The sequence below is a fragment of the Malurus melanocephalus genome, unplaced genomic scaffold, assembly GCF_030028575.1.
Source record: "Malurus melanocephalus ecotype Western Australia unplaced genomic scaffold, MMel_1.1 scaffold_0, whole genome shotgun sequence".
In the NCBI taxonomy this organism is placed as follows: Eukaryota; Metazoa; Chordata; class Aves; order Passeriformes; family Maluridae; genus Malurus; species Malurus melanocephalus.
In genome coordinates this window covers 6,460,791-6,475,694 of record NW_026623232.1, presented here as the reverse complement: position 1 = coordinate 6,475,694, position 14,904 = coordinate 6,460,791, and the positions used below count along the sequence as shown (strand labels likewise).

General features: G+C 41.5%; 1 protein-coding gene across 2 annotated transcripts in view; it reads left to right on the top strand.

Moving 5' to 3' along the window:
• Window positions 1-970: 970 nt before the first annotated feature.
• SPTLC2 (serine palmitoyltransferase long chain base subunit 2) overlaps window positions 971-14,904 on the top strand; it is a 75,122-nt gene continuing 61,188 nt past the window's right edge. For both annotated transcript variants that reach the window (XM_057379923.1, XM_057379843.1), the window contains exons 1-2: window positions 971-1,091; window positions 12,216-12,410. In XM_057379923.1, coding sequence (XP_057235906.1) covers window positions 1,002-1,091; window positions 12,216-12,410 — 285 coding nt within the window. In that variant the 5' untranslated portion in view covers window positions 971-1,001. The remainder of the gene's footprint in view (window positions 1,092-12,215; window positions 12,411-14,904) is intronic.

The following is a 14,904-nucleotide window of genomic DNA, read 5'->3' as shown; positions in this document are numbered from 1 at the left end:
TTCAAACCAAATATAAATCGTACTGAATTAAGCTTTGCCCGAGGCTGGTCTGCAGGGTTCCCTGCAAGAGCCTTCGATGTCCTGCCGGACTCCGGCCAGGATACGTCTCTCCCGAGCTGCTGGCAAGGGCATTACAGTAACTATGTCTGATTTCCTAAACGCTTTGCGGAGCTCACCGGGGCTGCCCGCGGGTCGGACGGCAGATTTCACCAGGACACAGCCCGAAGCGTCCCGGGACAGCCCTCCAGGTCTCGGAGGAACCGCTTCGTGCATCAGCTCCCTCACACGAAGCAGCGAGGGGCTCCCCACGGCCTCACCCCACCCCGACCCTCTCTCCGCTCCAGCCACCAGCGTGCCCGAAGCAGCACTGCCGTTTTGCCGGCGAGGATGGTGACAGCAGCAGCATCAAGACGCGCTGCCCTCTCCCCCCGCCTGAGGGAGCCCGCCTACGGACCGTCCCGGTCGCTCCCGGAGCGGGCCGAGGAGGGGCGGGGGCGGGGCAGTTCCACGCGGCCACGGCCGTGACCCGGCCCGGGAGCGCTGCTGCCACGGCGCCATGCGGCCCCARCCCGCGCTCACCCATTGGCTGCTGCCTGAGCTCCGCCCCGCTCTTCCCTTCGCCATTGGACGGATCCTGCTGCCCGCTCGCGCCCCTCTCTCGGCCTCGCGCTGTGATTGGCTCGCTCGTCCCGTTCCCTTCGTTCCTCCTCCCATCTCTGCCAAGTGATTGGACAGTATTCACCTTTTGGCTCCGCCTCCCCCGAGCTTTCCGCTTTTGCGATTGGGCGAGCCCCTCCCTTCGCCTCACTCTCCTCCCAGCCGGTTGCCSCGCGGGCTCTCATTGGGCGCCCTCGGCCCGCCCCTCACGCTGGCCGGCGCGTCCCGGTGAGGCCCGTCCCCCCGCGTGACGCGCGCGCCGGCGATTGGGGGAGCGCGGGTCGCGCTTCCGGTGCGGCGCGGCCGGGCGGGGGCGGCGAAGCGGGCGCGGCGGGGCCGGCGCGATGGAGCGGCCCGAGCGGCCCCGCGCCAACGGCTGCGGCGCCCACGGCGCGCTCCGCAACGGCTTCGTGCGCGGCCCGCCGGGAACCCAGGTGTGCGCGGGGGAGGGGGCGGGCGGCGGGCGCGGGGCTCGGCGGCGCGGGCCGGGAAGGAACCGAGGTGTGGCTGTGAGGGACGTCGGCAGAACCCAGGTGGTTTGTGCCGCCGGCCCTCGCCTGGGGAGGGAGGGCGAGTAGCGCCCGGCGGGTGCTCGCTCACCGCACTGGTGGCGGCGTGTAAAATGACTGGCCCTCGAGTCACCGCTGTAACTTYACTGGAAGGCTTTTGGTGGTGGCAGAGCTTTGAACTTAAACTTGTTATACCACAGCAGTGTTTTGGAGGAAAGGTTTTAGCAGTTCTTCACCACTGTTTTGTTGTTACAAGTGCGATGCACGGGGCTGTGGGTACAAGTAGCCTTGAGCAGGGACTTCTCTCTAGAGCAGAGTTRGAGGTTGATGCAGCACTTCTCATCTGGCTGTATTAAAACCCTGTGATGACTATCTGTAATTGTGCTTGCAGGCTTCCAATTGGTTCTCTGCAGAACGCTCAAGTGTAAGGAGCAGTGTTACAGTGTAAGGAGCTTAATGATTGTTAACAAGTGGGTCCCAGYAGAAGGCAATAGGTTGTGTTTCCTTGGACACCTCAAGYTGCTTGAGAAGAGCATTCCTCTGTCATCATCTATCCTGTTCCTTCTGTTATTCAGTCCTCTGCTGTCCCTTCTGTTTTTTCAGTGTAGGCTTATGCACTCGGTGTATAGATTGAGACCTGATGCAGGGTAAAGCTAAACTTTTTTTTTCCTGAATTATCTTTAACTTAGTATACTTACTGTATTTCTTTGACTCGATGGATGCTCATAGTCTTGCCGTGTCCCTTGGGAGGGATAGCACAGTACTGGGAGATAACAAATAGAGGAGGGCGTAATACTTTAATTTGGCAACCATGCCAGCTTGTACTGGTAGGGGAACTCATGGCATTGGTAGTCTTGCCTTTCAAACGCCAAGTACTGCTGGTTATAGAACCTTAGATGTAAATCTTTGAAATAAGACAAAACATGATGATGGTGAATGCTCTTCTCTGAGTGTTTTTCTCCACCCTGTGCTTTCTAAAAAAGAAAATCCGAATACAGTTATATTCTACTTCTGGAGAACAGAACAGTGGGGTACGGAAGCAATTTCCTCAAGGATTTTGTTCAGCTGYGTGYCTGGAAAACATGGGTGATGCAGCATGTGGATGGGAAAAAACATTGGTGTCAAACTGAGGAAGCTTAAAAAACTTGCTGGTTTGTAAGACGTTCTATTCACTTAATAGCTTGCATGTGATATTATGCTCAGATATGTTTTGGAGACCTGTGGCATTTGAGATAACTATTTCTAAAGTGGGTRCGAGTTGGCTAGAGAAGTGGTCATGAGAAATCTTACCAAAACCGAAAGTGTGGCAGCATTGTTAGAGGATATGAGAAGAGTGTAGTAAAGTTTGATGGCTTTCCTGCAGCTGCTTGTAGGTCAGAGATTTATGACCAGGAGTGTTACATTCTTTTCTCCATAATTTTATGTGGGCTAACTTCATGCCGACTTTCAAAGTGAGGGTCTGAATGTTAGAACTGGACTGGAAGAAGCAACTGTTTAGAGGAACCAACCATATCCAGCTTTCTCAAATAGCATCACTGGTTCTAAACTGCCAAAAGATGTGTTTGCTGACTTACCACAGATTTGGCTACTTGATTGGTCTTTTGCCTTTTCAGTTTTGGTTTTTGGGCCTTTATGCAGAAAAAAGGAAACACGTTAATRCTTACTTTGTGTTGAATATATATGTCTGTGTATGTATATGCTAAGTGCATACCACACACAGCACTTGAGAATCTGCAGCAGCAAGCAAGCACCAAAAAGGAGGCAGTTTACGTGAAAGAATTCAACTGTAACTTAGTAGAAAAGAAAAAAAAAAMCAGAAAAGTAAGGATGAGGAAAAGAACTTTTTCAAGAAAGCCTTTCATTGAGTTTGTGTGAGAAATAAGAGGCAAAAGAGATCTACCTAAATAATGGGAAYAGGAGGGCAAGGAAAACCATTGGTTTAAAGAAGYGTTGCAGTCATTGACAATTTATCTGGAAAACTGTGKAGCTTCTGAGGGGAGAGCTTAGAGACAGGATAATACATTACCATGCCCTCCAGTAGGGCTTGTAAATGCAGGAAAGCTTTACCCATTTTTAACAATGTGAAAAAAGAGAAATTCTCTTCTACCTAGGGTGTTTCTGTTCAGGTTACCTGTGTAAGTTTTTTGGTTTGGTTTTTTTTTTTCCTTTCTTTTTTTCTTTTTAGTATGTCTGTTTATGTTGTTTTGGGGGATTTTAATCCTAAAAATAATAAAGCTTAGTTCCAAAGGTTTCCTTGTGATAATCCCTCCACTGAGAGTGGTATTGACGTAGAGTTCTTTTCTCTTACTCCAGCATGAGTAGAAGAGGGTGAAATTGTTTGCTTTAATTTTAGAAGAGGTTGTATTTGTCTCCTGAACTGCTAAACCTCTTTGAGGGAAACTTGCTGCCTACTAAAACGGTGCRGTAACTGACTTTGGCTACCTTGGAGATTAATGAAATATCATCAGTGACTAGAAAAGTGACCATTTGAAGTTAGGGTTCCAGCATATTAAAAACATTTGCTGAAATACTAAGGTAAATAGCAAGAGTTTCTTGAGAACTCTCGTGTCAAATTGCTTGGGTCCTGCTTGAGGTTAATCTGTTTAGAGACTGTTGGATTCACTGAATTTCAATCTCACTATGAACACCTTAATTAAGAGAGGTTGAAGAGCCATGCAATTAAAAATTGTGGAATGTTGGAGAAAAGTGATTTTTTTTTCTAACTGTACAGTTAAGGGAGTTCATGGTTAGGAAGAATAGTAATGGATGGACTTAAAATTAATTTAGAGCTCTGATGTAATACTGCACTATATAATATGAAAGCCTGACATCTTAAAGGGTGATGTCATGATATAAGCAATTTAAGATAGATAGGAGAAAGAGAGCAAATCTAGTRAAAGGGATGTGAAGTTGCCACTTCAAGTTGTGCATTATTCTGCTTCTTATGCTTTTCTGTTCTTTTGGGGACAGTGTTGCATTCAATAGAACAATGGTGTTTAGGTGTTATCAAGACACTTGTGAGAATAGTAAGTACGGGGAAAATGCTTTTCCKTTCTGCAATGTGATTTTAAACTGGAATGTATTTCTCTATAGGAGTGTTTTGCAAGTGGTTTTTGCTAATGTTTTGCTRATGGTTTTCCAGTGCTGCATCTGAAAAGAATTTTCTTGCTTAAAATAGGGAGATTGGTAGTCTTTGATGGGAGAAGATGCCCTTATTTTCCAAGATTGGAATCTACCTATTATTGTGAACAAATTCTTAGTAATGTGATTTTTTTTTACTCCTTAATTGAGCTTCTCACATTAGAATGGGTCTACTATGCTTCTAGAAGTTAAAGAAGAAATAGTCTCAAACTAAAAAAAAAATGGGAATATAGGTTTTAGGTATCAGGTTCTTAGTTTCTGCTGTGTTAAGTATCTCCAAGTCAGTTAGATAGCTGGAATTATATAAGCAAATTTTCATTTCCCTGATGTTTCTAGAAGGTTTTCAAATTATTCTGTAGCAACTTCCAGATAGCTTATTGTATACTTGTCTTTGTAAACAAGGTCTCATACTACTTCCTAAGGAAGGCGAGGGCCAGTTTGGTTGGGAAGAGTGGGAGGACTGTGGGATTTGCATCCCTTTAAAACTGTCTCAAGTCCTGAATTCTAACAGTGATTAAAATGGCCAGCATAGATATTTCTTTCCTGGAAGCTTTGGTGTGTAATGTAGAAAACAGCTTGTGTAGTCCTGTGATTTGTGCTTGCTCTTCTTAAATAGAGCAATCAAACTGCATGTCAATTCACCTTGTGGGATGCTTGAGGTGCAGTGGAACAATAGTTTAATCTTGATTTTGTAGGTGCTTTTGCTTGAATTCAAGTTAGTGTAACTTCTTTCGGGGAGCACACTTAAGATGACTGCAGCATATACTGCAAGTTTTTCATGCTGCAGTGAGTTAGTGGTAGCAGTGATGTGAACCTTGTTTCAGATGAAAGCTAGGATAAGATACACATGTTAAATAACTACCTTAGCCACTGGTGTAAAAAGGAATTGAAGTATAGAATTGTGAGCTTTTCTCACATCTGTGTCAAATTTGAAAATAGAATACTTTCTGATGGAAAAAAAAAAGATCCTGAGAAACCTAATCTCATTAATTCGTTTATGAAGAAGTGGTTATTCCCCCTTAGTCAGCATTTGTGAGACTGYATCTTGCAAATGGTGTCCAGTTTTGAGCTTCCCAGAAGGATGCTGACATAACCACATCAATGGGTGAATCCACAGTAGAGGGTCCCCAGGAAATGAAGAGGCTGCAAGATCTGGGCTAGCTCAATGTTAGAAGGAAAGAAGGCTTAACTAGCTGATGGCAGGATAGGGAGCATATAGAGAAAATGGGACCAGACTCTTGGAAGCCTGTGGCAATAGTATGAGAGGCARCACAGTCATTTGGAAGAATGGGAAATTTTGATTGCACATAAGGAAAATAATTTCTCCCATGAAGGTGGTAAAATACGGAAGAAGTTGCCCCGAGAGRTTGTGGAATTTCCATCTGTGGAGGAGTTCAAGAAGTTCAAGACTGTTGGATGTGGCCCTTGGCAACCTGTTGTAATTAGCTCTGCTTTAATTTGGGGCTTGGACATGATGACCACTGGTGATCCTTTCCGACCTTGGTTATTCCATGGTTACAGAGATGAACTCATGGATTGTAGGACAGTTAGTCCAGGCTTAGACATTAGCATTGAATCCTTGAACCCCTGGACAAATGTGTGCCTTAAGGCTCATAGCAGGTACTCTGCAGCTTACATCAGACCTGAGRAAAGAAATTACTGGTTTCTGAGTGTTGCTTGGTTTTATGATTTACTGTATTTATGGTGTCAGTAACGTAAAACTGAAGTGAGAAGAAAGTTATCTAATCTAGAAAAGACTGCAACCTTGTTCAATTGTTTTAGTTGACAAAAATTTATTTTTGAAAAAGTGTACCTGTACACAACAATCTTTTTCTAATACCAAATTAAATTATAAAAGACTAAGCCTTTGTGGAAGAAATAGCTACTCARCATTTTCTCTGGCTAAATGAGTATTTGAGGCCATCATATTGAATTAGTAGGTGTAGTGCCGATGTTGTACTTGTTGAGAATTTGTATGTCTGTGCTGGTATGAAAACAAGCGCCCATGGTATCTGCTGATATGATGGGCTTCTCTTAGATTTGAGTATGTGCTACTGAGAAATTAAACACTTGGGTAACGTGTTAAAACATATCAATTATATTTGGAATAGCCATTTCAAATTTAGCTGGTGAAATGCCTTRAATGCTCTAGGAAATTGTTGAGATAGTTAAAAATGTATACAAGTTAATTTTCTTCTGTATCTGCTTGAGGGATACATCATGTAGTCTTTTTCAGTCTTAACTGTAGAGCAAAAAACATGTTTTTCTAAATTTCAACAAATTTTCAATTTGTTGGGGGTGAAAAAGTTTTATCTGAATTATCTATTGACTTCAGTTTCTCTAAGTGGAATATAAAACATTGGCCCATCTTCAGTGAGGTTTCCATTCTTTTTTGTTTTGCCATCATAAATAAATGAATCAAAGAAAAAGAACTGTTTTTAATTCCAAACTATGGTTTTGAAGAATACTTAGAGAAAGCAGGAGTTGAAAAGTTTAGGAAGTAATGGGATTTAATGTCTATAAAAATGAGAGCAGATCGTAAAGTATGTCAGGAAATKCTTTCAGAGGTATCTGAGAGCCTTGAGATTGACTTGCTAGGGAAGCACCGCAGACCTGTTCTGTCTTTAGAAACCTTTGTTGTAAATCGTATTTAGTAATTAAGCATGCATTTAGGAAATCCTCTGTCAAAATCCTGTACACCTAAAATCTGCTGAACTTAGTAGATAAAGTTACATATAAGGTTTAAGGTAATTTAAGGTAAACTGTTCAGAAAAAAGTATATTCTCAGTAGGATCAAATTGTCACCTATATGTAGCAAGCAAAAACCCTCAAGTTTAATTGCATCCTTTACTTGCTAACGGGAAAAAAAAACCCCAAACCCAAACAACTTTTAAACATTATGAAGATTTACACTGTTTTTGTAGATGTGGTAAGTGCATCTTAAACAAGGACTGTCAAATTTATTGTGAGTAACTAGTTGCAAATAAAAATATTTGATGCTACCTATCAAGAACAAATCTTTAATTAGAAATATATTCTTAAAGTCTATTTTATAGAACAGTTTATCTCCTGTGGGTTTTTTTTTAAAGCTTAAAATGTGATTCAAAATAGTTAATTCTAATTTTGGTAGTAAATAATTGGTCTTTCTACCCATGCAACAGTCTGAGATTTGAAGTCTAAGCAAAGCAGTGCAAGAAGAAGGGCTAGAGATGATAATAAAATTACCACAGAATACCTAACAGTGTAGAGCAGCTCACTTTGTGGAATTCTCACTGCTGTGGTTTTGTAGTGCTGATTTCCTCAATCCTTTGTAATAAATGTAGCCACTTTTGCATATGGAGGCATGCTCATGGATGCGGTCTTCCACRCCGTGTTTCTAAAAATAGAACCTGCAAAGCTGTTAGTTCAGTGAACTGTTAGTGAAATTTCTGCACTGTGTGCTATGTGGCAGTGGGAACTACTACTACTACTACTACATTTTAATAAAAATTTGGCAAAGTTATGTTTCAGCATAAATGATCTTTTTAAGGTCTTTACATAAAGTCTGCCAGGTTCATCTGAATTCGTCCTTCCTGTCGGTGTGTAATGAAATGGCCTCTTTAATACAAAGTGCTGGACCTTTCCCGGGATAGCAGCTGTAAGCAGTTGCCGTGTACGTCTCTCATACTGTGTGTGATGTGTATTCCACTTGTGGCTCTTCTCTCCCTAAAGCACATGCCTGCCATGCAATTTATGTACCAAGAGTCCTGTGGTGAATCCTGTGTGTTGTCAACRGTAGCATCTGCAAATGTTCTGTTTTTGCGCATGGCTTTTGTCTTCTCGAAAAGGATATGGAGGGCATCGAAAGGAGGGCTACAAAGGTGGTGAAAGATTTAGAAGGGAAGACTTAGGAARAGCAACTGAGGTCAGTCACTTAGTCTATTCTGACTGGAGAAGAGGAGATTGAGGGGAGACCTCATTGCAGTTACAACTTCYTCATGAGGGGAAGAGGAGGGGCAGGCACTGATCTCTTCAATCTTGTGACGGGTGACAGGACTTGAGGAAATGGCCTGAAGCTGCTCTGGGGCAGGTTTAGGTTGGCTGTTAGGAAAAGGTTTTTTACCCAGTGAGTGATCAGCACTGAAACAGGCTTCCTGGGGAAGTGGTCACAGCACCAAGCCTGACAGAGTTCAAGAAGCTCTTGGATGACTTTCTCAAATACAGGGTGTGACTCTTGGGTTGTGCTGTGCAGGGCCAGGAGTTGGACTCAGTGATCTTTGTGGGTCCCATCCAGCTCAGTCCATTCTGTGATTAGCATCACACTCTGATGTGTTCTGCTTAGACCAGTGGAGTTCTTTCTAGCAGTAACTGTGTGCTGCTGCTCAGTAACCGCTACAATACTRTTTCATATGATTTGTTTCCCCAAAAGTTTGGCCCGACACAGGCATTACCTGTCTGATTCTTTGCTGCCTTCTGTAACCAGCTGAGTCATGCCCTCTGATGTTTCTCCTGCAGCTGAGTTCTTTAATATGATGGTGCTCTTTTGTGTACATGTAGTCTGCACAGTACAGGAAGGAGAATGTACGTGAGCATACACGTGCTTTTTTAACCACATGWTTAAGTGAACTCTGACTTTTCTTTGTACTTGAGTATGCTGTATATATTACTTAAAAGGTCATGGCTCRCTTTATTATCATAAGGCTTGTTCAAACCATAAAAGTCTTAATCTTCCACTTCTTTTTTTTTCCTCCTGAGAAAAGGAAATTAATAACTAAACTGTAGCCACCTTCTTTCTTGGTCTCTATAACTAAAATGGCTGCAGCAATGTTACAGCAGCTTTGGAGCTTGCAGCATGTGAGCCTTCATTTGAAGGCTATCATGTGGATTTATAAGGTATTCTTCGAAAAACAAATAGGCTTGTATTTGATGTTACTACAAATGTCTCTTCTGTAGTCAATTCTAAATTTTTTATGGTCATATGCTTCATGAAGAGTTTGTGGAATTACATTCACTCTTTCTTTAATTCTTTGATTCAGCCAGGATAACATAGAAGCTCTCAGCTAATGTGGTAGCTGACACGCGAGTATAAGGGTTTGTAAGCACATTGGTGGAAGARCACTGAGAGGTAAAATTGATTGGAGTATGGATTGAATCAATATAGGTATTCCTAAAACAGCCTTTCTTAGTGAAATGTTTGGTTTAGCCAGATGGAATAACTCAGCATTTGCTGGAAGCACAGGCACTTCCACAGATGTGGAAAAAATTAGTATGTTTTTATTATGATAAAATTTGCATATAGATATGGGTATCTTTGTTGGGTTTTTTTTCAGTAGCTACTTTTTGGTATTTGGTAACCTCAGATCCATTATCCTAGGATGTAGCCTTTTATCTCTTCCAGATGAACTTCAAGTTACCTGGGAAAGACATTAGAAGCTTTGATGTGATCTCTAGTTATTCAATACTAGGTAATTTGCGAAGTASTTACTCCCAGTTTTCTGTCTGCTTATCCAGAAATCAGCTGCTAATAAACAGGCACAGGTGGCAGGTATGTAGTGTGCCTGCTCCTGAACAACTGCTGTACACAGCCTGGTCTGATAATGTGAGGATGCAAACTTCATCAAGCTTTGAAACTGTGGTAGTTGGAGCTGTGGTGCATGGTCTTTCTTGTATCTGGATGCAATAAAATTCTATAGTTTTGTGTGCTGGAGCCATAGTGATACAGTTAAGCAATCCTGAGAGTAACAGAAAAGAGGCAGCTTTCATGGTTTTTTCCTTTGCAGTGTTGGCTCACTGAATCTGGGATTGTCATGGTGCTGCTGCCCCTTCTCTCTCTCTAAAAGCTGCTGGTTCTTGTTTGCTGAGCTCTGTCAAATGATTTTRTGGAGTAGTGTTGTAAAGACTATTATGGTCTAATGAATAACCTTCTGCAAATGATTATATTTTCAACCTGCATCGGTTCAGTGCTGGAAGGATGCAATGCTGATAATCAGATTTAGTTGCTTTACTTGTGCAAACTGGAGGCTGGTGCGAATGGCTCAAAGTGGGAGTGAGTGAGGCAGGGGCAGTTTCTTTGGCTGGCATGGTTTGTGAAGAAAACACTGTACGTACCTTTGGCCTGCATTAAAGCTTTAAATTGACAGCACCTGATCTGCAATGTGGTAAGCAAGTGTTCTTATACTTGTTCCAAAGCATGGTTATTTTCTAACTTAAGCCACCACTGTGTGTAGTATGTTTTTAAAGTAATACTTCTATATTAAACCTGGCCACAAAGCACTGCATGTTAGGTACTTGCATCTGGCTGAAAGTGAAGCTGCTGAAAGAGAAGTTCCAACTGTGTCTTTGCTATTTTGTTTCCACACTTGCACCTAATCCAAAGTCCCCACAACTATGGTGACCAAATCAAGGATTTGCTTTGCTTAAACCTGTGTCAGCGGGAGGGAAACAGTAGAAATTACTGTCAGGGGGAAAGGTGCTGTTGTGGTTTATAGATGGTGACTGCRTATCTATGGCATAATTGTATACTAAGAGCAGACCCTTGCTTCTGAAAAAATGCTTTCACGATATTAATGACGTACTTGAAGTRCAGACTTGCTCCAGCATCTGAAGTGAGCAGGTACCACTTTCCAARTAATGCAGTGTCTGGTAAGATCAGCAAATATGTATGTATGCCCTTATTGATTCATCAGCTGTTGTACAGGTTAGTATGATACTACCTTACTTTCCCATGTGATAATATGAGTGACATAGGTGAATAACTGGTTTTATTCTGTCTGCTGGACCACACCCCTCAGGACTTATTTGCAGTTGTCCTTTTTTGGTGAATTTAGGTTCAGTCTCTTTCCTAGGTGTTGAGGTTTCTTTGACTGGTGCATTTTAAGGAAAAATTTCTTATATATATATATATATACACACACACCCCTCCATATATAGGGGATTTATGTCTTGGAGACCGTTCTTTCATATGTAGCCCTTCTGTTATAGTGCAGTCATTCTGTAACTTTTAGCAATGCAGATAGCAATTTGCATCTAACGGCTAAGTTTCTGTGTTTTGGTTCATTKACTAATGAGATCTGATCTTTAACTTAACTATTTGAAAAAGTAGTCTAGTTAAAATGATTTTTTTTTGCCCCAGTGTTTAATATTGGGTGAGCTCTTGCCTTGTAGCTGTGAAGTTTTTCTGTAATAGTCACAAATATTGCATATTCCAATAATGGTACTTGAGATAGATCTGCTGTATGTATTAGGCAGCTARTAAAGCTCTTACCTTCAGATGATATGTAAGTAGAAAGATGACTTTTCACGTGGATTTTATGCAGAAAGCCTTGCTTTGTTCTGTGTGCTGACATACATGCAGTGTTGACTCTATATACAATGACTTTTTTGTCTGTGTGTCATGTCCGCCTCATGGATGAGTACAGTGTTTATGTCAGCATCTTTAGGCTTACAGCTACAGAGGCACTTAGATTATGYTTGTTGTGTTACAATAATATAGACTTCCAAATCTGAGAATACATTGTTTAGATCAATAAAACTGTTACTTTCTCTTTTGTTTTTCTCTGTAGTAATCCTGGGAAGCACCACTGTTCTGTGTACCCTCTTGGTGAAGGCAGTTTTTTCACTTTGGTTTGTTTAGATGTAAGCGATGTTCAGTGTGTAGCTTTGCAAGCTAAATAATTTTAATGAGATATTACATTAAACTGCCCTGGATTGGTAGTTGTGACGTGGATTGTATGAGCAGCTTGGCAGCCTCGTGTATGGAGGCTGGCAGTATTTATCAGTAAAGGCTGAACTTAGCTGGAAGCTCTTTTTTCTRAGTGAGGGGAATGAAGAGCCTATAACTGATCAGAGTGCTGGGGACTACTCTGAAATGTCTACTTGCCTTTTCTTGACTTAATACCTCAACTGCCTCTCTTTAAATTTTTACTATAGATAAATCATATTGTGCACAATGGAGGATTATACAAAAGACCTTTCAATGAAGCTTTTGAAGAAACACCAATGCTGGTTGCTGTGCTGACCTATGTAGGCTATGGTGTTCTCACTCTCTTTGGATATCTGCGAGATTTCATGCGGCAGTGGAAGATCGAGAAGTGTCAAAATGCAACGGAAAGAGAAGAACAGAAGGTAACCACTGCAGAATAATATTCAGTGGAAATTATGTGGCTAAGGCTTGAGTGTTTTTTTTGTGGGGGAAGTGGTGTTCAAAGTTTTCTGCTGTTTTCCTTGTTGTTTTCTAAGTGCCCCAAATACTATGCMAGTACCACTGTGTTGTTAAAAAAAGAAATGCTTCTTTTGAATTATTTTTCCTGCGAGTAGTTTCCTCATCTGTTTCACTGGAAATCTGCATCAACAGTTGTATCAACATACTGAAAGGTGCCCCAGCTGCAGAAACAGGGGTGTGGAGGAGAGAGGCTGCATTTGCCAGCATCAGCACCTAAAGAAAGATTCTGGCTTGAGTTTGACACCAGTGGGAGGCTTTCTAATGCTGCTCTGGTGGATGAGTTTTGATTTAGAAACCTTCTCTTTACCTGAAGCAGTTGCCAAGTGTCAGATCCAGGGCACAAGCTGTGTGACTTCAGATTCATTTGGAGTACAGAACATGAGCAGGTTATCTGATGGGTAAGTTGAGGTACTGATTCCTGACTCACTGATAGTAATTAGAAAGCATTCATGTTCAGACCTATTCACAAAAGCTTCTGTTACTAGGTGAAAGGTCTTGCCTGCTTCAGCAGTTTGTCCGGAATACGTAATTCTGATTTTCTGTAGCTGTAAATTATTTTTAGAGATCTTTATTCCGTATAGGAAATAATTTTTGTTAGGAAAGCTAATGTTGAAACTTGAAGTTCACAAGCTATTTTCTTGTCTTCTTAGAAGAGTGTGGCTACCAGTAAGCTTTCTCCGAAGGTCTTACTCTTTCTGATTCAGGTTCCATTTTTCTGAAGTACTTTGGGTAGCCAATCTAGCTTATAAAATGTTAAGGGAGTTCCTTTTCGAGTTTCTGGTTCTTTATGTAGCCACACAAGCAGTTGGCTAGCAGAAAATGGAGGAGACAGGAAGGACRTCTCAGTAAGGTAAGCAAATAATCAAGGGTGGCAGAGAGGAACTCAAAAGGGGAAGGCTACTTTGGAGCCTTTTTCAGAGGCAGCACTAGAATAAAGTGCATGTCTTTTTACAGAAGATTAGCTAAGGACCAGTGCCTAAAATTACTTCACAGTAGCTTCTTTCTGTAAGCATGGTGAGGTAGAATTAAGTGGATTTATGGTAGAGCACTAAATTCCAAAAAGAAGCATTCTTGCAGGAGTTAATGAGTAAAGGTATTTCATATTGGTTAAAAGTACAGAAGTTTAAGTTTACACTATTGACTGACTTCTGRAATCTGAAAGTAAAAACTTAACAGTTAAAATATCTGGTTAAAGAATGCTGCTTAAATCTCAACTTGTAACTTGAATTTTTAATGTCTTTTGAGCTACTTTGGTTTATGACACTTGAGAACATGGCACCCTTATATTTTTCTGTGCATGATGTAGAAGTTGATACAGAGGAGAACAGTCAAAACAGGTGCAGAAATCTACCACAACATTAGAATAGAAGTTTAAATATTGGTATGTATTCATGGTGCTTGAGGATTATAAATGAGTAACTGAAGTGTAGGTGCAGTTACTCTATACTGTAATTGTTACATTTCTGTTGCACATTTGTTGTGACACCCTTGTCCTGTTATCAATAAGAACTTTTCTATGGGAGCAGACATGGCTCTTACATCAGTGCGCGTGCAAAAAGGGGGCAGTAGGTCTAATTCAGTAACATTACTGAGAGCCTAATGTCAATAAAGATTGTCACAGAGGACATTCAAGCACAGAGTTTGTTAGCAACAGATTATCCTAGTCCTAAAAGAAATTTAGCTTTGAATGTTTTTATAAATTAACTCAGTGTTGCATCTTGCYCTGAAAGATACTTGCTTAACAAGTATACCTTCTGGACAGATGAATTGAAACTCTTGCAGTTTCTGTGTTGGGTATGGCTTCTATGAAGAGACACACGTATTCTGATTTTGTTTTGTGCATAGGATGTCTGTGGATGGAGCTAAAAAGAAGTGTCAGTGAATATTGCGTAAGAATGAAAAATAGGAAATCCTGTTTTAAAAAGTTTTGGTTGTTGGAGAAATCTCAGCCTAGTGTACTTCCCCAAACCACATTTCTAGCACTCAGATTGTAGTAGCTTTTTCCGATGTCAGACAAATAGAAGAGTGATCATGTGAGGTCTAGAACATACAGTACTTATCCTCACCCTTTGCTGCTTTAATCTTTGTTTGCCTGCAGATGAATTGATGAGAGCACGTTGCAGCGTGTCTGCTGTGGGATCCMGGGGTTATTCTGGTGCCGGAGGTGGAGTGGGATGTGCGTGTTCAATTACTTGTTTTGAAATTATTTTCTCATGATTTTCAAATATTTGAATTTCTCTGCTGGATGACAGCCCAATCATCTTTTGATAAGGGAATGCAGATACTAGTGTGCAGAAAAGGCTCAGAACTCACCTTTTTTGTTAYTATTAATACATGCAAATCAGAGGAGCCCTGTGATTACACTGGGKTACTTTCTGGCAGATTTGTGACTTCTGT